The sequence below is a fragment of the Ursus arctos genome, unplaced genomic scaffold (assembly GCF_023065955.2).
Source record: "Ursus arctos isolate Adak ecotype North America unplaced genomic scaffold, UrsArc2.0 scaffold_1, whole genome shotgun sequence".
Lineage (NCBI taxonomy): Eukaryota > Metazoa > Chordata > Mammalia > Carnivora > Ursidae > Ursus > Ursus arctos.
Window position 1 is genome coordinate 7,287,572 of NW_026622763.1, and position 24,311 is coordinate 7,311,882.

Sequence of the window (24,311 nt, forward strand, 5' to 3'; positions counted from 1 at the left end):
ATAAGATGTACTCAACGTGATAGCTACTGCTATTATTACAGTGGCATGGCTGACCTACTCAGCCACATGGCTTTGGCTCATAAGCCCATGCATTAAAGGAGACAAAACTGAGGTGAACAAATTGGGTTCAACAATTAAAAGATTAAATAAGAATGAAGTTGGCCCTTTGAGCCATTTCCTGTTTCTTATTCAGGCCACAGATGCCACCTTGCAGCCCTGCACATCTTGAGATCAAATAAACACTAACTGCGAGATAACTGGGACCTCAATTTATTTTTCTCTACAGAACAAAGGTAAAGATTGGTGAGAATTGGAGAGGAAAAAAGTTAAAGATTTTGCTAAAAGCCTTCCTGCAAAGCTGGTCTTGTGGATATTAAGTTCTACATGGACAGCACATCTTTATGGAGCTCTTGCTCTACTGCTGCATATGCCCGCCACCTCTTGCCATCCCCCTCCTTGGCAGGGTTCCTCTCCAGGCTTATCCCTGCTCCAACATTTTTCCACTTGTTGTATAATGATCTGTTTATGGTCTGTCTCCTGAATTAGTCTGCAAACTCTAGATGAACACCTCACTTTTTTGACACCTAGCACCAGGACTTGTATATAGGAAGCTCTCATCCAACCAAAGGTTCATTCATTAAAATGTTACACCACACATACTAAATATAAGTTTGTAATTTTTTTTAGTTTTTTTTTTTTAATTTTATACCAAGGCATTAACTTCTTTGAAAAACATGTTTAATTATTATTTAATTTTATTTAGGTCACTATTAAAGACCTACTTTGTTCAGCCCATTCCTCCTAGAACTGGGGGACAATTAGTAAAATGCAATAATCATAGCTAATGTTTACTGAGTGATTACCACAAGCCAGACACTCTGCTAAGCATTTTTTATGAATGAACTCCTTAATATTTTAAGCCTCACTCTACTCTTATGAGACAGGTAACATATTGTAGCTGAGGGAAATGAGCTGACAAGTTGCTCCAACCCAGATGGGGTAGAGTCAAGATTTAAATCCAGCTGATGCGTCTCTGGAGCTCATTTTTTAATCCACTCTTCCTATGGAAAAAAAAAAATCTTCTTCCCCCAAACCTATGCAGTGCCCCCAGGGGATAAAAGCTAGAATATATAATAGAGGTGCTTGGAAACAACTGAATAAGAATAATGTAAGTAAATAAGTGATACTTCCAACATTGCCTAGTGACTCTGAGGATGGGAACCTGAGGCAGACATAAGTCCGCTCTCATTTCCTGGAGGTATGGTCATCACCCGATGGCCCTGGAGGGGAAAACCAGAAGCCTTGTGCCAGCCTTAACTCCAGCTAAGGCCTTTCTCCCACCTGTCTGACGAATATCTTCCCTCATCATTTACTCCCTTTGTGGTTCAAGACAAAGCTATAGAGTCACTTAGCCCTTCAGCGGGTTTTTATCAATCCAGGCCTTGTGTTAGGCCCTGAGAATACACAGATGAATGAAACCCAATGAGCTCACAGTGTACTTTCAAGACTGACAAAGAAGGAACATGCTAAGTGGAGTAAAGTGCTGTCAGTTCAAGAGAACTTCTACCAAGTACTTCTAGAAGATGAGAAACTTTCTGAGTAGAGGCTCCTATATAATGTTTTCCCTTCCTCGAACCTCATGTCTGTGTACTCAGCTCTGACCCCATGTTGGGCATGAGACAGATCCCCGGGACCATTTATGGACAAAGAAGTCACTTAGCCTTTCTGACCTTCCGTGCATACATCTATAAGATGGGAAATATTAACTGCATGACATATTGTTAAACATTTTTGGAAATAAGGCAACTCTAGGAAAAAAGGATGTACACTTCACATAAAATTTCAAGGACTTCCTGAATGTCTTATGTTTCAAATCATGGAGAAAAATAATTCTATTTTCTCTGAGTCCTAACATTCTTGGGTGTTGAGGCAGTCTTCCAAAACAGAATAGGGAGTTGTACTAAGGAAGAGAGAGGTAGGTTGATCTTGGATTCTGACTCTTACAATCTGTGTAACACTGGGTGTGCTACTAAGTCTCTCTAGGGACACCTTTCTCATCTGCACATTGGACTAGGAGTTGAACAATGAAAATCATAGTGCAGTATCTTGAGGATCATCAATAGGATTGTTTGAAAACAAAATAAATAATAAATGTAAGGCATTTAATACAGTGTCTAATCAGAATAGACACTCAGTAATTTAGTCTGTTATATTTTATATTATATAAATGTATAAATTTAATTACTAGTAGTTTTAATTTTACCATCTCTGTGGATCTGAGGATTCCATCTTCAAGTTCTTATCATATTCAGTAATATTCCTTTTTTTTGATACTATTCTTGAAATGATACTGCTGAATATCACAACTCAAGTCTCTCTCTCTATTTCTCCCCCATATACATATGTATATCAGATATATATACCCATATATATGCATATATATATATCATATAACAAATACATATACATATATATGAAATATGTGTATCTCATTCACTTCGTCCATGGGCTTGAAGACTAGAAATATACCACTCCAGAATATGCTACTTTAAAATTAGGATGATTTTGAGCTGAAGGCAATTGAGAAGCAGAGGCACAGAGAGCTCCTTGCTCTCCGCATTTGTTTGAAGTAGGACATAAATATACAAGATGTCTCTCCTCCCCTCTCTACCAGGAGGACAAAAGTTAATTGCCTGGAGACAACTTTATTTTTTTTTAAAGATTTTATTTACTTATTTGAGAGAGAGAGAGAGAGAGCATAAGCAGGGGAAGCGGCAGAAAGAGAGGGAGAAGGAGGCTGCTTGCTGAGCAGGGAGCCAGATGTGGGGCTTGCTCCCAGGACCATGGGATCATGACCTGAGCCATAGGCAAATGTTTAACCAACTGAGCCACCCAGGCACCCCTGGAGACAACTTTAGACCCTATCAGTCTAGAGATAGCACCAGAGAAATCTGCATAACAAACTTAATTAACTAGCCTTCATCACTACTCTCAGAAACCTAAAACTGTTTTCCTTTGTCTATTATTTATCTATAAATTTATTATTCTCTATTGAACATGCTATATAATAAGCTGTAGTTCTAAGCCACCTCTTTGAGTTACTTATTTTTCCCTGCACATCTCCCATGCACACACAACGTGTGCAGGTTAGTAAACTTCTGTTTGTTCTTCTCTTGTTATTTTGTCTTTTATTACAGGGATCCCAGCCAAGAACTGAGAAGTTAAGAGAGACATTGTTTTTCTTCCTTTACAGAATTTAGGGAGAGCTAGCTGCTCCCCACCACACCCCGCCCTGTGTAAAGGTGGGCCCTGGCAAAAACCACTCTGCAACCTTTACTTCCATGGCCAGAGACATTGGTAAGAGGTGTTCAGGTGACTTGCACATCAGTAGTTTCACCCATCAACTAAAATGTAGCTCTCCCTTGAAGGAGAGCTAGCTTTGGATGGAAGAAGATATTCAGAAGTCAGTGCAGGGAGAGAAACAAATTGAATCCAGATAACATTATGAAACTTATGATTCTAACCAGAAATAGTGTCTCACCAATTCTAGACTTAGTCACATGTCCCAGTACCAGTGAATCCCCATCCTTGTGTCCACCCGTTCAGATCAAGTTTTCTTTTAATTGCAGCCAAATACATCTGATTGGTATATGGGTGTCATGAATCCCATTTTGCATAAGTAAGCACTGAAGGGGTGAAGAACATGCTCACAATTAAACTTAGAGGAATGGACATTTTAATCCACTTGGGGTTCTAAGCAATAGGCTCTTTCCGCTACACCACACTGACTCTCAACACCCATTCCCCTCTGCTCCCCCTCACCCACTCCAAAATATGTTTCCATCCTCATAGCCATTGTGAGATAATCGTGAAAAGAGCTCATTTTTTCACTCAATCCGATTTGAAACAGACTTGACACTGTGAAATGTCTTGTTTCTCATAGAATATGGACTAATCTCAAGGCTACATAATTCACACATCTTAGCTGGAAGTGACCCAGAAGGAAATGGATTGAAAATTTCATGGAGACTTCTTGTTCCCTGTCGAACAATATGGATATATCAACTTTGGAAGCTTCTGCTTAGATAGTTACAGAGGAATACTCCTTGGGGATGGAAGAGAAATCTATTCTGAGCCACTTCATGTGTTTAAAGGGCATTTCTTTTATAGGTAGCTGATCTGTAGAAGTATCTTGTTATGAACCCCTTAGGGTGAAAATTTTATCTACAGAAAAGGCATAGGATGAGTGTAGCTGTTAATAAGAAATGCAAGACCCTTCCAATTTTTAAAAAATAATATTAATAAAATACAATATTTTGAAAAGTATGAAGTCTTGCTCTTCAACCTGGTGAAAAAGTGTATGGCAAATAATTACATTGACAGATTTTTAAATTTTCATCAAATGAAATACCACCTGCATTTAAAACATTTTTGTATAACCCGAAGGACAAAATACAGTACCAGAAAGTACAAACAAATTGGACATTGAAATGTAATTAACACTAAATCATTGCTCATTACCTTGTGATAATATGCCATGACATTTGCTGCTACTTTAATGAATCAAAAGGCCTTAGGGCCTGATTTTTATTAAATTTACATTGAGGTTATTATATCCATATTATGCAATGGTTGGCACTCAACCCCACATTTTCAGAGCCTGGCTAAGTTAGATAGGAGAGATCTTATTTCACACTAAAGCCACAAGAGCTTCCTCCCATTAATAGTCTAAATCTTCAGAGTAAAAAGAGGTTAAAGCTACCAATTAAAGAGATCTCTTTCCTTGTATGTATTGTTCTATAACTGCAAAAGAAACACTTAACTGATTGGTGATTTGCAGGGGGTTGGTGCAAACACCCCAGTCATCTCATCCAGCTACTGCTTTTGTTTCTTTTTCTGGAGCACTCAAATTCCCAAGCTCCTGTTGCCAAGACATTACTTATGCTTTTAAGGGTATTTCATGCAGTTGCATCATTATCATAGTATAGGTCAATTGCTTCCATCAAACTATAGAAAACATCCATTTAGACACTGATAAATGAGACATCTAATGACAAGCTCAACTTATCATGGTCATGGGCATAACAAGGGCACGATGGTGGGATCAGTCCGTCCATGTAGAAGAAACAAGGCAGGCAGGGACACTGAGTGCAGAAAATCGGAAAACCAGCAAAAGCAACCAAAAGTAGATGTTTTTATTATTGCCGCGCACCAGCAATTCTAAACAGTATCAGTGAAAAAACATTCCTCCACCAAAAAAAGCCTTTTGTTGGTCTAAGTTCTAACAAATGCTGATGTCAGTATGAATTTTTAATAATGTATATGTAAGCCTCAAATAGCATATTTTATTACTTACCACTTAATAAATATTATATTCAAGAGGGAAGTTAGTACAGACAACTCCAGATGTACCTTTGGCTCCTGAACATGCAGACTCAAATACATGGGCTTAGTTTTAAAAGTAATAATTGAACTTCTGATTTCTCATTTTTACAGTTACTGTGCTATCCTTGTTTAACTCAAAGCTACTGTCAAAACACATGAATACACATTATCACAGGGCTTGTGGACACAGATTGCACCTGAAGAGAGCTCACACAACTCCAAACCTTTAGGAACTCCAAAAGATTTTACCAAATAGAATAGTAATCTGTGATGAAATTTCTGGTGAAAATATTTTAGTAAATTTTTTTTTATTGATTGCAGAGATATTTAAAAGTTGCTAGAATTAATCCTGAAAAAAAAATAAGTGGAAAGAATCACAATTCCTGGAATTTATTATAAAATAAAATATTTTTATGAATATCTACCATACTTATCTTTATGTTTTAAACCTTTCCTAAAAGTTACATGACTGTTGCTTAATGTGAAAAAAAATTATTTTAAATTTAAAATTGGTAAAAGTGTCCTTTGATCGATATAAGATAGGTGGGAAAATCTGATTATACTCTGCTTTGAACGTACACATGTGAAGACAATTGATTTCGATGAAGTCATCCACAAATTTGCAGAAGTAAAGTTGAAGGAACAGAAATTTTAATATGACTGTTACTGGAACAAACCAATATACAGGTATGTTTTTGCCCTTTTCATTTTTTTAAAAAAAGGACTAATGTAATTAGAAAATATTCATGTCTTTTCTTTTTTGTACAGGAATTTTTTAAATAGGCTTGGTCACATATGTTCATTAGGACATTTTGCCATCTGCATTTCTATTATTCTTCATTTAACTTTATGATCATTACTGAATAAAACTTGTATATAGGCGACGGGATGTGAGAAAATGATCCATATTATGGCTTCAAATTCTTTATCTACACCACTGCTTATGGTGAAGTGGTTGAAAAACAATGGGATTCTGATTGGGTAGTCACACACTCCTAATGGTGGGAAATAAACCAGGAAGTTACTTTTGGAGCAAAAGTACAACAAAAAAGTAGTCCCCAAATATGACTAGAATGCATAATAATAACACAGTAAGCTTTCCATGGAAATTGTAGTGAAAAAGTTCTGGGGTGTGGAAGCTTAACATCACAGGTAAGCAGTACCCGTGGGCAGATAAAGGACACTGTAATAGATATCTATGGGAATTTGAGGAATGCACTATTTTGAAGAGAGAACGATTAAATACTGATAGGCAATAATAAAACAAAAAGCATTAGAGGGAACTAGAAATTATCATGGCTAATTTTACAGATTTCCAGAGGCATTAATTCGATAGTATCAACATGTACTAGCTGTTAGTGGCAAAGATAAGACTCGAACTTCTGTTGGCATTATGTCAAATTCATAAATGAGGGCACTTACAGCTTATTTCAAGTCGGATGAAGTCTTTAATGCCAAGGTTTTCTAGGAAAACTCCCGATAAAGCCGTGGTTTTAAAAAAGAAGGAAATATCAGCACTGAACTCCGCATGGAAGGTAGGAAAGTGGAGGTAAGAGGCTTCTGTATAAAACGATACTGCATTCCAGAAGTGCCCTGCAAATGAAAAAATCCTTAAGCATGGTTTATTGTTTTGGAATGGGATGTAGAAAAGCATTGGGCATATGAATAATTTTCAAGACTGAGGGACACTGCAGGGAAAGGGGATAAGGGAATAAAAAACTCCTGTGCTTATGTAATGAAGAGAAAAAGCTTCTTTCAGTCTAGTACTCACGGTCTCCATAGCAACGCAAGGGACCAATTCTCCAAGCAGCTTCTGAGTTTGATCTGTTGGTATCAGTGATAACTATCTGAGTGACAGGCAAGTGGTCTTTGAAGGAAAGAAAGCCAGTATCATTTGTCCTGCAAAACATAAATTTAAGAAAAGAGAGGAGAAAATGTGGATAATGTAGGGACTCTTTTACCAAGACTCGTCTTTTCAAAGGTGGGTTGGGTGGTTGCAGCAGCAGGGTGAGGCCAGGAAGGGGAAACCAGAAGGCTTTTCATCTCATAAGCATATGCAAAAGACTGGAATGTCAATTACAAAACCCCTGGCCAGCTTCCAAACACCGGTGGCATTTACATTTTCCCTAAGTCTTTCCGGAAACACAGGTAATTTACAGAGCTTGATGTTGCTTGTTGTAGCTGACAACACCCCACCTGCCCCCTACCCCCTGCCTTGTTGAGGTAACATTAAACATCAGCTCTCTTACCACAGAGATTGGCTATCTTAGTAACTAACTTGAAATGGGCACCACAAATCCCACTTGAAATCACTCCCAGGACTTGTTCCAGCCACCTGCCTACAGGTTTTAATCAGCTTGGGATGTTTTTTTTATCACCTTTTAACTCTAGGTAAAAACAAGTCTTTAGAGTTACCTGTTTGTTGTTTTTCATTTTGCTCTCTGTTTTAAAGATCTTGGGAGTTAAAAGTCTTTATCTTTGTTAATTATGCAAATAGATATCTAGTCACCCTTTGCAAAAAAAGCAAAAAAAACAAAAAAAAAAACTTAAAAATAAATAGGGTGAAGCTATTGTCTTTCCCTTTTTTAAAGCTGTGTTTTTGGACTCATGGTAAGGACATACCATTTAACTGAGAGAAGAAAAATGCAGAGAAGAAACCTGCACTGAATGAATAACTATTCTGAGCTAGAAATATACTAGGGGATAAGTATAGTTTTCCCACACAACAGGCTTGTGCAGTGGGTACCATTATTTTCATTCACAGATGGGGAAACTGAGTCTAAGATATATATCAGACAACTTGTCTAAGTTGGCAGGGCACAGAAGGCAGGGCCTTGATCACATCCATGGTATCTACCCCATGTCTAAATTTAACAAGCATGGCATAAATAGCCATGTCTAAATTTAACAAGTATATACATATACATATATATATATATATATATATATATATATATATATATCCTATGCTTTGAAGATCCCTCTATATTATGTGCTAACATTTCATTCCAACGTGGTAATTTGAAACTCATGACTAATAGAAGATTGAAATTTCCCAAAGAAGGCAGGGGTGTGGTGGGGAATACAAAACACGTTATATTAGAGCAAGTTTTGAAATAGTAACCAAAATTCTTCAAAAGCCTTTGTAAGTGTGCAAGGTGAACTTTGCATTGTTGTCTTGCTCCATTTAACTCATTCAAACATCAGGTGGCCTGCTAGAAAAGATGATGGGATATTTTCATTTCCATGCTCCATCCATCAGGTGTGCTACCAATTTTAAATGAGAAGCTGAACTGAGTCATATAAGGTAGTCTGAAAACTGCACAGAGTGGGCTGGACTCCCCACCCTCCACAGCCTTAGTTAAGGACAGGACAGATCACCTTGCCGGTGCATGGGAATTGGGAGACAGAGCACAGTGGGCCAATATTCAGGGCCAAGTATATGATGTAGCAATTTGATAATAAGAACACAAAGGAGCGGATTCATATTGGTTTTCTCTCTGTAGTCACAAAAAACCTACAAAATACTCAATGCACCCTCAAAATCAATGTTACATTTCATTTTCATTTACATATTGATGAGGCTGTGGAATATAGGTGAGGTTCAGTGGGGTGGAGTCCAGAGCCGACGACCAAGAAAGAATTCTTGAGGCGTCTTTGGTGCAAAATTAGTGGTTTATTAAAGCACGGGGACAGGACCCATGGGCAGAAAGAGCTGCTGCACCGGGGTTGTGAGAGGTGGCTGTTATTTACCAAATTAAGGTTGCTTTTCCCTCTAGCAAGGGGTTAACATTAAAATGGTTGGGAACTTCTTGGAGGCTGCAGATTATAAGGACATTTAATTGTATCTACATTCCCTTCCGGAAGCTAGGTTATTGGCAAAAATGCTTCGTTCTTGTAAACTGCTAAGACATTTGTGAACTGAGGGAGACTTAAGTCTTGCAGGATTGTGGTCTCTATAGGTTAACTATTTCTTTATCCTTTAGGACAGCCAGGAGTGCCTGAGGAATGTCACATACAGCCCATGGTGGGGGGGGGGTTGCTGGGTGTCAGTTTCTGCTTTGTCCTCAGCTTGCCTTCTTTTCCCTCATCACATATCATTTACAGCTCTGAGTTTAGAGACCAAGAAAATAATATCCCAAATTCTTAACTGGGGAAGCATGGCAGGAGTAGTGCGATGCGATGCTTTAAGGACATAGCTTCAGAAGCACATAGATTTGTTCTGGAATCCCAAGTCCCCAGTCCCTAGCTGTGTAAGGGTGGGCATATCATTTTATTTCTGAGATTCCCCAGCATCCTCAATTTTAAAATAGAGATAAAGTCTATACCACAGAGTTATTGAGAGAATTAAATGCGATCGTATAGTCACTTAGCATGGTGCCTGATCTATGGTAAATGCTCAAAAATGGCAGTGGCAACACTCATTTTAGTTCTTATCTTTGTCCCTGAAACCTCTGTAGCCTTAGGCAAGTCAATCCATCTTTTTATGCCTCCAGCTATAATTCTATATTGGAGATCTCATACTACGCAGAACACTGTAGAAAATTAAATGTTAATATTTGGGATCCAACTCATGAGATTTAGAGAAAAACATATCAGTTCATTTGGTTATAAATAAATGAAATAATCACCTACATACATACCCTTCAGGTCAAGTAACCAAAAAGATAAAGAAATGCACTACCCATTTTCTATTATTTGAGTACCTGTATTTAGAGGCCATTCAAAGGATTAGGAATAAGACTTTTGTTTCTGTTTGAAAGAACATCTATGAATGTTACAAAGAATGTACAAAGACACAGAATAAAATTTGAGTCTTCATATTTCAATATCTTTTCAAGCAGAGAATTCAAAGCAAATTCCAAGTAGTCAAAGTTGAATAAAGACAAACCCATATGTAACCCTGAAGAAACTATATTGCTCTAAGGTTTTGTTTCTCTCCATTTTTATTCTCAAGGTGAAAATGGTAGATTCTGAAGTCTCTGCATCAGTGCTAACTACTGTCTCCCTTACCCACTATGGCACCTTGTCTGCATCAATTTGATGTCCTGTGTCAAAGTGTTGGGATATACAAATAGCACTCTAAGAATAAAAATCTCTTCCAAGTAACAGAGAAAAAATTTTCAGATTTAGTTTGATAATGCAAGGCACAATACCAAAAATATTTTTTTGATACAAACTCAAATTCCTACAGGGGCCAGATGAGTTACAAAAACAAGTGAAGCCAGCTTTGGTTTGGATAATAAATGGAACCTGATGGGGTGCCTGGGTGGCTCAGCCGTTAAGCTTCTGCCTTCATCTCAGGTCATGATCCCAGAGTCCTCATGACCGGAGCTGAAGGCAGAAGCCTGCTTCTCCCTCTCCCACTCCCCCTGCTTGTGTTCCCTCTCTCACTGTCTCTCTCTGTCAAATAAATAAATAAAATCTTTAAAATAAATAAATAAGTAAATAAATGGAACCTGACATATACCTTCATTGTCAGAGGGAGAGACATGGGAGGGGGGAGAAAGAGAGAAACAGAGGGAAGAAAACTGGTAGAAAATACTTGTTTTGGCTAAAGGAAACTGATATCCATTAGTAACAAGCAATTATGCTTTTCATGAATGTCAAACAAGTGGGTCAGACTGGAATATTAATGTAAAACTTCTCAAATTTTAAATCTTGACAATGGATTTAAAATTCTGAAAAAAAAAAAAAGAATAATGGGAACCAACACTGCACTGGCCAATAAAATGCAAGTGAGGGTGGGGGTTGTGTTTGGCTTATGGACAACCTAGGCATCAAGGATCCTTTGCCTATTTATTCATTCTCTTCAGGTCACAGTGAGAATAAAATTGGATTTAATTCAGTTTGTGAGTGACAGGTATGATTCAAACATTTCAAAACATCAATGGGTAGAATATTTGGGGGGTGGTGGATTTTAATGTACAAGATGATACACAGATACAAATTAGGGTGGTACCTATTGATAAGCAGGGAGTCTACCGCTGTACATTTCTTTCTGCACATTAACTTGTTTTCCTTTCTCTTTTGTTTGAACTTGCCTTCTCAAGGGCAGACACTTTATAGACTTTGTCTTCCTTTGGAACGATATACAAGATTCTTCCTGAGGCTACAGGGTACTTACATACTTTATAAGTACAGAAATGGTTGTGTTGTAGTGAAAAAGTATTGCCCTTTGGACCAGACTATTATGGGTTGAATCCATGTGACTGTTTATACTAGATTATAAAATGTCAGTGAGGTCACTCTAGGCTTTAGTTTCTCTATCTCTAAAATGGGGATAATAATGCCAATTTGATATTGTATAAATCAAAGGAGATAATGGATATAAAACTATTAACACACTGACTAATACAAAATAGGGATTCAATAAATAGTTACTGAAATTCCCTGTAAAGTATGAAATAAAAATGTGAAATACAAAGAATTTTTAAAGGAAAGTAAGAAAGGGAGCCTCACTGTTGGCATGAATGAGCAGAGGCTAGGCAGAGACTGCCGCTCATGGAGGCTCCGAGGGTAAAAGGCACACACACGAGTTAATGGAAAAACATGTCAGAAGCAATGTGGTCTCCTCTTTCTTTATGTACATCTTGGGATTTTACCAGGTTCAGGATTGCAGAGCAAAACAGGGGCAGCTGATTTCTTTAGTGAATCATTGGGGTAAAATGTGGTGAAAAGTCACATGATCACTTTTTTTTTTCATAAACCAATCAATTTTGGTTAACTTCTGCCCTGTAAGTTTCTTTTAGCAGAGTTGTTTGGGTAACTGAGCCTATTAAGAGAGATTTTTGTTTCCATATTCTATGTTTATTTCTTTTAGTCATTTAAAAGAAAGAAACAAAACAAAATGAAACAAAACAAAACGAAATACATTATGCAGAAGGTAGGAAAACCTAGCAAATTATACAAAAACTGAAGACCTAGCCCCATGTGAAGCCCCTGTGTGACTGTGAGTGGATGAGCCTCAAGACCCCCTGCACAGCCTTCCCTGAGTGGGTGACATGACGTCCTCCACTCCCTGTGGCTGCAAGGGAGGAACGACCAGCAAGATGCCCACAAGCAAGTCTGCAAGTCTCAGGTACTGTATTGATGCTTGCCAGTAATTCTACCCTAACTTTGGTTAAGGCAATCATTTCCCCTTTGTCTTCCTTCTCAAGACTTCCTGATAAAAAAAACCTAGAGGATTAGATTAAAGGTTGGTTGTCACTTGATTGCCAAAAAAAGCAAATGCAAGCATCCACTGCGGTCACATAGACAAGTGCACACCAGGAGGTCATATCCATTCTTCTCTGCCCTAAACTGACCAGACCATGTCTGGAGTCTTGTTTTCCATTCCCAGCATAAGAGACCAGCATAAGAAAAGTGAAGGGCAAAACAAGACAATTTTGCAAATATTTAAATATTTTGGAAGCTACAGTTCTTCTGTAAATACTCTAGAAACTTGAATTCATAGTGCTCTTCTCAAATAGATGTGAGAAAAACAAAATCAGGCCTTGGTATATGAATACAGCCAAAGGCCACCCAATATTACTTTATTATTCAGAAATTATCATGACCCTCAAGTTTTATGAGTATAAAGCTAATTTAAAAAAATGATACCACAGATGAAGATTTTTGGAGGTGTGATTTGATTAACCCACTCTGGATATTAATGAAAGTAGCATTCAGTAGGGCCAGAAAAGTTCTTACCAGAACTGTCTGCACTCTCCCTCTTATCTCCCGCTCCTTTTCTCCCTTGCCTCTTCAACTCCCACAATCAGCCTTCTCTCCTTTCAGGCCAAGCAAGTCCTCTGTAATTGCTAATTTCCATGGAAGCTGTCAGCCCCTAACTCATTCCACTCTGTGGCAGCATTTCAGTGTTGCCTTCCTCCCTGTCACACACACAATGAACACGGCTGCTGACTGACCACCTCTCTTGGAGGTCAACAGTCACCTCCAAGGAATATGCTACAACCCAACCCCCTGCCCCACTCGTTGCTGCTCCAAAGATCTGCTCCCCTGCTTGTATGTGTTACTCAGTTCTGTGAAGGATGAGGCCCCCTGCTCCCAGTGGCGGAGGCCATACATACACACGTCCTCCCTTCCTCTTTTCCTCACTCCTCCCTCATTCTCAATCCACAGCTTCCACCAAGCTCACCTGCTTTATGTCATTCCATCCAGCTGCCTTGTTCTCACCCTCCTGGCCTCACTTCTATCTTGAGGGAGCTCCAGGGTCTCTGCCTGGTCCTTGGCGATGGCTACCTACACTGGCTTCCTGCTACCAGTCTCGCTACTATCTTCCTACTCTGCTTCTCCTCCATAAGACTCCCAGTTTCATACTCTATTGCTTAAATGTGATGATTCATGATTCATATTCTATTGCTTAAAACCTTGTTATGATAAGAGGTCTCTGTCTCTTCCAGGTATGGTTCAAATTCAAAATATTTAACATAGTAGAGTGGACAATAACATGCTTATTAAAATCACAGTTGCCTTTCACAAAGAGTTCTTTCTAAAAAAAATGATACAGGGGTTAGAGGTATTCCTCGAGTTTAGGGCTCTATTCTTAGAACCTACTGCTGACTCTGTGGCTCAGCTGAATGCCTCCTATCACTGAATGTGAGCGTGGGAGCTGCCTCTTGCCTTTCCATGGCCATGTGAGCATAAAAATAGATTTTTACACATGATCTCATTTAATCCCCAGAACATCCCAGTGACAACGTTGTAATCAGCACCTGCCTTGTGGAGGAGAGGAAACAGAACTTTATAGAAGTGACTAACCCTCCCAGGGTGCATCATTTGCAAGTGGAGGGGCCAGGATTTGAACAGCACACCTTTGCTGTAAACATGGTGCTCCTCTGGTCTCCTGGTCTCACTCCTACAGAGAGCAGCTCTCTTGCATGGGGACGCTGCTCCTTCCCACAGTCAGTCTACATCTTCTCCAGGCAGTGCTGGAATAACAGCACCAGCCCTGAGTCCTTGAGCTGCCCTCACGGGTCTCGGGCTGACAATCCCCATTCCGTTCACACAGGCTTTCTCCACACAAGATACAATTCAATCGACTAGGTTTCAGTTTACTAATTTGCAGTCATTTTCCAGCCCTGCATTCCCTGAGATTACATGTGGGTCACCTTGACAGGAGTTCTGGGAGCCCACAAACTCTTCAGTTACACATTTACAAGCAATCTCTTGGTTTATTTCTATTGTGGGCAGACCCATCCATTACATGTGATTTTCACTAGTGAACTTTCAGAGGGCAGCCCTGTTTTGGGAAGAGGGCCTTCCTTGTTCTTTCCTCATTTCACCTAGGGTTTGATAGCTGAATGATACCTTTGATTGTTCTGTCTGCTATTTAATTCTACATACATGGATATATGTATTTTTTTCTTAGAAATTAGTTTAACTTCTATAAATCAACGTTGACTCTTACCTTTTATTTAAGATACTGTAAAAATAGGGAAAATAATAAATATGATGACGAACAAATTTTTGAGAACCAAATTCATGGCACATCTGCTCGATGCACAAATTACTGCTAACTCAGCCAATACTTCCCAACTCCCCAAAGATACTTTTTCTTTCTTTTCTTTCTTCTTCTTTCTCATTGTATTTTTCTTTCTTTCTTTCTTTCTTTTTAAATAAAATAGGAACCTGAAGCCCAGAGAGGCTAAATGATTTAGGCTGTATAGTTAATAAGTGACAAATCCGGGATTTGATCATCTCATTACATAATAAAGTATTACTTAGAGATAAATTACATTTTATATCCAGAAAATGAGAGTGTTGCCAGAAAAAGTAGCTACAATTGTGTACATTCTAAGTGTATTTTGCATATTAGTTCATGATATTTTCACTGAAAATCTATAAGGCAGATTTGCAAAAGATATAGAACTATTTCCTCTCTTCCTCCTTCCCTCCCCTCTTACTTTTCTTCTCCTCCTCCTTCTTATCCTTAATGATGAAGACTCTACACCTTGGAAAAAAGTGCAGAGATGCTGGGATTCATCTGCAGTTAGCCAAGAGTGTCCCCCGGGACCTCAGGCATGGCAGAAATGACACCGGGGGTCCATCCCAGCTGTTTATGCTTGGCTAAGGGTTCCAGCAAGTTCTGAGCAAAAAACGGTTATAACTGATGTCTTCCTGTGTGGCCCTGTTTTGACTCTGGTGACTTCTGCACATTCCTCCTCAGGTAGAGAGGCTCATTTCCCCCACAGAGTCAGGGTGTCCAGTCCTGACCTGATCCCTTTGTGGTCTATGTAAAAACCTAAGTCCATTCAACAATTTGGCCACATCTATCAAAACACAAATGGATAATTTAACAATTTTAAGCTGGGGATCTTTGCAATAGAAGTAATAATTTTCAAAGTGGAAAAGGGTATAAATCAAGACTGAAAAACGTTCATTGTAGCTTTTTTTCTAAGCATGAAAAATCATTTACAAGTTCAATGTTTATCATAAAGGAATGGTAAAATAAGTTATGATACAACCATACTGTGGATACTTTGCAGCCATTAAAATGGACAAGATGCACTCATTTCCATGCTTATTTAACGATGGCACATATAAGCTCTCCAAGACGTATTTTATGTGAAAAAAATAAGTTGCGGCTTCACATTTAGTAAATGTGGAGTATGCATAGGAAGATATTTATATGTGGAAATGCCCTACATGCCCAACTATTATCTCTAGGTGTCAGATTTTACATATGGGGTACAAGTAAGGATTCCAAGTGGTGGTGAGGAAGAAGATACTACTTTTTTACTTAAATATTTCTGAAATATTTGAATTTTTATAGTAAAGATATAATAGAACATATTTATTTTATGAACATCAACTCCTAAAATTAAAAAAAAAAAGCAAGAGAAATATTCCTCTTTTGCTTTGTTAAATATAGAAACCTAAATTGGGTGAATCAGAACTAACAATTGTGAGCAAACTTGCAGAGTAGATAAAAGAGTTAAGCAGCTCATGTAATTTGGATCTGAGTAAGAGCTACTGTTAGGTGAGTAATGCCTATACACTTAGTGATAAGTAGGCAAATTAAAATAGAAGCCAAAGACTCACTGCATTTTTAAGTATAATTATAATGTGTTGTTATACAATAATAGTACAAATCAAAATGTTATATAAAATGTACTATGTAAATGCAAACTCTTAATCTTTATTTTTTATTATTATGGTCAATTAGCCAACATATAGTACATCATTAGTTTTTGATGTAGTGTTCAACAATTCATTAGTTGCATATAATACCCAGTGCTCATCACAACACGTGCCCTCCTTAATACCCATCACCTGGCTACCCCATCCCCTACCCCCTTCCTTTCTTGAGCCCTCAGTTTCTTTACTGGAGTCCAGAGTCTCTCATAGTTCATAATTGAATGGGAAGGAGAGGTTTTAAGCCAGGTCCCTTAGGATATGGTATGGGGGTGCATATCCAAGGGGGGTGAGCAGGGCTAAAGGGGTGCCACTCTCAAGTCTGACCTAGAGGCAGCTTCCAGTCTATCCCTCATGAAAGTGTTGTTCAACAGGCCATCTTTGGAGTCATCTGCTTTACTGGAAAAAAATTATTTGCATCACTACTGGATAAATATCATCCATGATTTTGCTTTATTTCCAAGTTTCAGCTCTTCTTCTTCCTTTTTTTTTTCTGACAAGAGAGAGTTGCTTCTCACACTTGATGGTGTGTCCCTAGTCACGCTGCAGCTATCACTTCCCCAAAGGACGCTTGGAGTAAGAAAGAGCTCCAAAGTGATTGCTACAGAAATGCATCAACGTGTCATGACAATGTTAAAAGATTGGACAGTGAGAACTGGTGCCCCAGACCTGCTAAAATGCTACTATCCAATTTAGTGAATTGCAGCCTTTTAAAAAATTATATTTTAGGGTGTCCTGGTATCACCCATAAAATCACTCTGGGCCAGGGGAAATATTAGGGAAAATCCTTAAAGCTTAAAATCACTCTGGGCCAGGGGAAATATTAGGGAAAATCCTTAAAGCTTATAATTATAGAACTTTTACTTTAAATCTGTGTTTCTTTGAATGAGTCTGCACTTTAGCTTCAGGGACACTATCTGTTCTCAGTAGGGCCATGCTGGAGGAAACTAACTCATGATTGTCAGAGGCCCAAGCATATGGGAAATTCAGATTGATGCTAATAGGACAATGTCTTGGCCAGGAAGCCAGCTGGAAAGAATGTAGGTGCTCCAGCTGATTCCAGTAATGACCTGGCTCATATAGTATTTCTCACCCAGTTGCTCTTGCAAGAAGGGCAATAATCGCTACTCTTTTTTTTTTTTTATTATTCTGTTTTGTTAGTCACCATACAGTACTTCATTAGTTCTTGATGTGGTGTTCCATGATTCACTAGTTAGATATAACACCCAGTGCACATCACAACATGTGCCCTCCTTAATACCCATCACCCTGTTATTCCCTACTCCTATCCCCACCCCCCGAAACCCTCGGTTTTCTTCCCGGGATCTAGAGTCTCTCATTGTTCATCTCCCTCTCTGATTTCTTCCTATTTAGTTTTCCCTCCCTTCCCCTATGGTCCTCTGTGCTATTGCTTATGTTCCACATATGAGTCTCTAAATGCAAGGGAAACAAAAGCAAAAATGAACTTTTGGGACTTCATCAAGATAAAAAGCTTCTGCACAGCAAAGGAAACAGTCAACAAAACTAAGAGGCAACCCACTGAATGGGAGTAGATATTTGCAAATGACAGTACAGATAAAGGGGTGGTATCCAAGTTCTATAAAGAACATATCGAACTCAACACTCAAAAAACAAATAATCCAGTCAAGAAATGGGCAGAAGACATGAACAGACACTTCTCCAAAGAAGACATATGAATGGCTAACAGACACATGAAAAAATGTTCATAATTAGCAAACTCTTAATCTTGATATTGGCTTCAAGTTCTATTTCTTATACTCACAACTTTGCAATTACCCAAGTAATGTGATGCCACAGACAATTTAGACATAGTATATTTGTAAAGCTTGACAGAGACCTAATGTGATAGAAGTCTCAGTCTACATCTTTGTTTCTTAGAAGCGTTAAAGGGAGTATCCTATAACTATGTTTTGTTTTCCAGAACCAATAGCTCTTAAAGTCCTTATACTGAGTATTTTCCAAATAGATGTTAGGATGGTGGTATCACTGAATTGAAACAAACAATCAACAATCCTAAATGTTGTCTTTGGTAAAATATCAGCTATTTTCTCCAACTAGAATTTTATAAAATAATGATGTGGTTGATGTATTGGTTTTGAATTATCAACCTCTGATATAAGTTCTTTTTCCCCTTTTTTGTATTGTTCCTTCTTTTCTTGTGAATGCGATGCCTCCTATTCTCTCCAGTCTGATATACCACAAAATATTCTGTCTAAAAAAAATGCAGAATCTAGTCATGGTATACTTTGTGTAACCAAGCCAAAATCAGGTTGCCCTAGAACATACATTTTAAGTGAAAAACTAACAAATGAAACAGCAGATTATAACTAGCAAGTGAAGGGCATATTTGGCCAGGGAGAGAGGATCTCAAGAAAGGAAACCCCATATATACATTATCTCATTCATTCTTTCAGCAGTTAATGCACAAAGGACCTGCCATATGCCGTGGATACTTCTAAGTAGCAGGCCCTGATTATATTGCTAGATGCATATGGAAATTCAGTGAGAGTAAAAATCCAGATAAAGCTTCCATAATTTCTGCCTGCTAGGAATAAGAGCACTTCCAAAACTCAATAGGCAGTGGAATAGCTCATAAACAGTTTCATGAATAATAAAATTCAACCAGCAGAGATAATAAATAAATAAATAAATAAATAAATAAATAAATAAGAGACAGAGCTTTAGTGTGTTCTGAGATGATCCTTTCCTTTCTCTCAGGATTCAGGATTCCTGCCCCATCTTAAGACACTACCAAGGATGAAGCACTCTCACTGCACCAAGTCTGGGAACCACAGGGATGGAAGGTTGAAGAATGATCTGAGAAATCAAAGAATAGCTTATGTGAGGAAACCCTATACTCTTTGAATGTATCCAGCATCTTCCTCCTAAGGGCAACTTTCTCATTAAATCTCATGGGAAAAGCATGAAGTGTCTTCATGAAGGTCAAGGTCCTGAGACTGGATAAGACATGTATTTTACCAAAATAAATAAAATATTAAAAAAAAAAAGAAAATGAACAGCTCTGTTCTAAATGATTCAAACTTGAGCCAGTGCTTATCAAATTGGCCAACAATTTAATGGGGCGCCTTGGTGGCACAGTGGTTGAGCATCTGCCTTCGGCTCAGGGAGTGATCCCAGCATTATGGGATCGAGCCCCACATCGGGCTCCTCCGCTGGGAGCCTGCTTCTTCCTCTCCCACTCCCCCTGCTTGTGTTCCCTCTCTCGCTGGCTGTCTCTATCTCTGTCGAATAAATAAACAAAATCTTAAAAAAAAAACCATGTATTTTACCAAAGAAAAAAGTTGAAGGCAAATGTATAAAAAGATAACTTTGGGGGGCAAGGATTGTCTTAGTCATTTAAGCATCCAACTCTTTATTTCGGCTCAGGTCATGATCTCGGGGTCGTGCAATTGAGCATTGCATCTCATTGGGGGCCATGCTTAGTGGGGAGTCTGCTCGAGATTCTCTCCCTTTGCCTCTCCCCCTGCTTATGCTCTCTCTTTCTCCCTCTCTCTCTCAAAATAAATAAATAAATAAATAAATAAATAAATAAATAAATATTTTTTAAAAGATAACTTTTGGGGCAGAGTGGCCATTTCTAACTACTCTTTGATAGCCAGAAGAAAAATGAATGTGCAGTGGAAAGTTTAAGCTAAATTTTGGGTAAATTTTTCTTGTGAAGTTATAAAAGATGGATAACAGCTAACAATGAAATAAAGATCAGTTAATCCTAGAATGACCATAGCCTGACCTACGAAAAGTAAAAATATGTCCAATAGAAGTCATTCAATTGTTCATTCATGGATTTGACACCATTTATTAAATAATCTCTCTGTGGTAGAGAAGTGGAATCAATGGCTAAAGAGTGGTTTGAAGCTTCAGGATTCCATATCCAAAAAAAAAAAAAGCCTAAAAATATCCTGTATTTTTTTTTAAGAAACAGAATAATAGGTTCCCTTTTTTGGGTGACCAGATGACCAGAATTTAAACCTTACATCATTTTCTCTTCCTATCTTGTACCATATTACTTTATATAAGGGCGTATAAAGGACAAGAGGCAAAGAACAAAGTTACTGAAAATCAAATAAAAATATCTATATTTTCTTATGACTAAATTTTAAATGATGTTCTACTGTTAAGCAATAGAGCTTCGTTTCAGTTATACTTGGTTGTCTGGCTGAAAGAAATCCTCATTAGGACCGCAGTCTACCACCAAGAGGCACACTTTGAAAGATCTCCTTGCCTCCTTCAACTTGCTGCCAGAACCATCCTTTGGATCTGTCTACCTGGTTGACAGTTTCACACCCTAGAGAGCCCCACCCCTGCACTGTCTCCAGCCTGGAGCTATCCTCACTGTCCTTTGCTATTCTCTACTGTCTATCAGTCAGAAGTCACAGGATCAGAAACACCCAATTGGCAGGACTCCTATACGTTGAACCATTAAGTTGAAGACAAGTTCCTTTGCAAGCTATCATTGACTGTAAAACTGTTACTCATTTCAAGTTTTCTCATTTCTTTTCTTCTTCTTTTTCTTTCTTTTTTTCCATCCCCCTGGAGATTTCAGCTCAGTAGTATATCTGATTTCCAGTGCCTACCTGACACTTCCCTTTACTCTAAGAAGAAGTCATGCTTTGGGTGTTCATCAAGTTCTTCTTTCCCCTCCATCCACCTCTATCTTCTGAGCTAACTCACTTCCCCTCACACCCACCCCTTGATCATTTTCCTCATTTACTCGGCCTCATTGAAAAAAAAAAAAAAAAGCAGCAATTTATTCAGTTACAGAGGTTGATTAAAACAGAATAAACTCTTGTCAATTACCAGAGGCCAAGAGGATGGCTAAGCCTCCCCTAGCAGCCTGATTCAGCAAAAAGAAACCCATGGGCTCCCGCGATGTGATTGGAGATGCCCTGGGAGAGGTCTCTCTGGTATCCCCACCCACTGTCATAACTCAGAATCTCAACTTGGTGGCTCCTTTCATGTAGTCACCAAGAACATCCTTGGATTCAGCTGGATCCTACTCTGCCCCCTTAGTCACATGACTTAACTAAACACACTTACTGTGCCAGAACCTCAGTTTCCTTTTCTGGGGAAAAGAGATGATAAAACCCACTTCAAGGGTTGGTGAGATGATGCTATGAGATGAAGTATATAAAATGCCAAGAACACTACAGTATACGATAGGTAACAATATTACCTAGAAGTTGTAATACATCAAACGGTTATCTGCTAGATGCTCTACCAGCCCAAATCAGTTTCTGATCAATTTTGCCAAGAGCAGAATCTTGAGGGAATTGTACAAGGCAGATATATTAGAGGTTTCTTAGGAGCACATAGAAACACTAGCGATATTACCATGCTTGACTGAAACAAAAATTTGAAATGTTTGGAATGCCAGCTTAACCACATGGAAGCAAAGAATGTGCTTGGAAGATGTTAAAAAAGCATGACTATTTCACGATTGTGTACACTTCTGCATTTTTCCCTTCTACAGTAAATAATAGACTTGAATAGACAAGAAATGAATGCATTTCCACAAGGCTCTGCCAGGTTTCATGGTGGAATGGATATTCTGTGTTCACAATCTTGTTACAGACAAAGGGATCTCACTGTTATTTCACATACAACGAACTTCTTGATCTGGATTTGGTTTTCTTTCCTGCCTTCCTCTCCTGTAAATTCCCCACATGAAGATGGGGCAATAATCACACCATATTGTCATGGGGAAGTAGTGATTTCTATATTATTTCACATTTCCCTGTCTGAGCATATGGAGGTTCCACCTACCTGTACGACATTTCCACAAGGCTCTGCCAGGTTTCATGGTGGAATGGATATTCTGTGTTCACAATCTTGTTACAGACAAAGGGATCTCACTGTTATTTCACATACAACGAACTTCTTGATCTGGATTTGGTTTTCTTTCCTGCCTTCCTCTCCTGTAAATTCCCCACATGAAGATGGGGCAATAATCACACCATATTGTCATGGGGAAGTAGTGATTTCTATATTATTTCACATTTCCCTGTCTGAGCATATGGAGGTTCCACCTACCTGTACGACACTAATTTTAGCTAACTTTTTCTGGTCCTTCAAAACCTGACTGCCACTTATCCCAGCCCATATCCACCATAGCTCTCGGCATATTTATTTATTTATTTATCTTTATTACCAAATTCATCACACAGTACATTTATGGCTAACTAACTAGCTCTTTCTTTCTCACTGTTCTGGGAGTTCCTCAAGGGCAGAGACTATAATGCCCTTGACTTTCTCTGCACAGTAGACTGCTTGACTGGCAAAGACCAGGCATGCAGTAAACAGGTGATACATGAGTAAATAGCAGATGGAATAGTAAGTACAGTTGCTTCTATAACAAAGTATTTTCCAGATACATGTATAATAGCCTGTGACTGTCCTGCGACAAATGAGTGCAATTCAGAAGAGTTAAGTCAGGAATCTCAGCCTCTGCTCCTTCCTAAGAATGACAGAAGGAACTCCCTGATCACACCTGAATTTTGCCCTGAGATGCTCAACATGTTATTCTAGTCACAGTGAAGTAGGCATCTTTACAAAAGGAAGTTCAGATCATTTCTCTTGATCCTTGTTACGTGGGTTGTTGAACAAAATTTATATCTAAAACTAAATGTTGCTACCCTAATAGAGCTCACTTGCCACAGAAAGTGGCAGATAATGCAACTTTTTCCCTGACTGTAAAGGAACTAGAAAGGGTTATGAAATATGCAATAACCTCTATGTTGATAGAGGTATGATAGCACCAGAGTCGACAAAAAGGACATTTTGAAACACTCCTCTGAGTACAGCCTAGGTGATGAAGTCAAGTCAATAAATAAAAGGTTCAGAGCTTAGTGAGCTAGTGAGTGGGTCAATAGAGGAAGAGACTAGAATCTGAGTAAAAGAGATGGTCAGTGGAAAGTACCACAGAAGACAGTGTGGAAGCTCAACATGGTGGCCTATTTTCCACTTGTAAGTAATGTGATGTCATTCTCCCCCACTGCCCCTGATAGCCCAGCCCTGGCTGGTTGTTCCCTAGGAAAGAAAGGCACCGAGGCAGTGTTCAGTATGGAAAGGGCCACACCACAAGAAATAAAAACAAGCTAATAAACAAACAAGTAAACAAACAAATAAATAAATAAAATGAGCTAAAATCAAGAATTCAGCCAAAAGGGAGTGAAGGTAATTAGAAGAAATACTTCCCCTTCCCTTTATATTCTACTGCCCCATATCAACTTCCCTGAATATACATAATGAAATAAAGGTGTTTCCATTCAGTTCTATACATCTGTAAATTTCTGATATCAAGCATAGAGAAGAGGAATTAATGAATCACACAAAAATGAGTGAATCTAAGCTACTGGTTGCAGATCATTTTGAATGTTTTCCTGGCAACAAAACCATATAACTTCTCCATACATATCTTTCAAGCTTGTAGGAGCCATTTTGTGGTCACCCCTTCTCCTCAAAATTCTTCTAAATTATTCTATTCAGGGAACTACCACTGAGTTTCTACTGTACAAGGAGTAGATCTTGAGGGATACAATATTAAAAGACACATACTCACTATTCAAAATTATTATATTTGATTGCACTCCTCCATGATGTTATGAGAGAAGGCACTGCAGGGTAAAGTGGGGGCCCAAAGAATGGAGAAGTCCAAACTACCTCCAGTCAACTTTGTCTGAATTTACCCACATGAAGATTTTAAGGTTAGAAGAAGGCAGCCAGGTAACTTGTCTTGGGGCCCAAGC

At 38.6% G+C, this 24,311-nt stretch overlaps 1 protein-coding gene across 1 annotated transcript in view; it reads right to left on the reverse strand.

Moving 5' to 3' along the window:
* The window catches only part of CNTNAP5 (contactin associated protein family member 5), a 780,199-nt gene that overhangs the window by 131,534 nt on the left and 624,354 nt on the right, over nucleotides 1–24,311 (reverse strand). The window contains exons 15-16 of the mRNA XM_044388305.3: nucleotides 7,157–7,284; nucleotides 6,808–6,978 (exon numbers count right to left, since the gene is read on the reverse strand). Coding sequence (XP_044244240.1) covers nucleotides 6,808–6,978; nucleotides 7,157–7,284 — 299 coding nt within the window. The remainder of the gene's footprint in view (nucleotides 1–6,807; nucleotides 6,979–7,156; nucleotides 7,285–24,311) is intronic.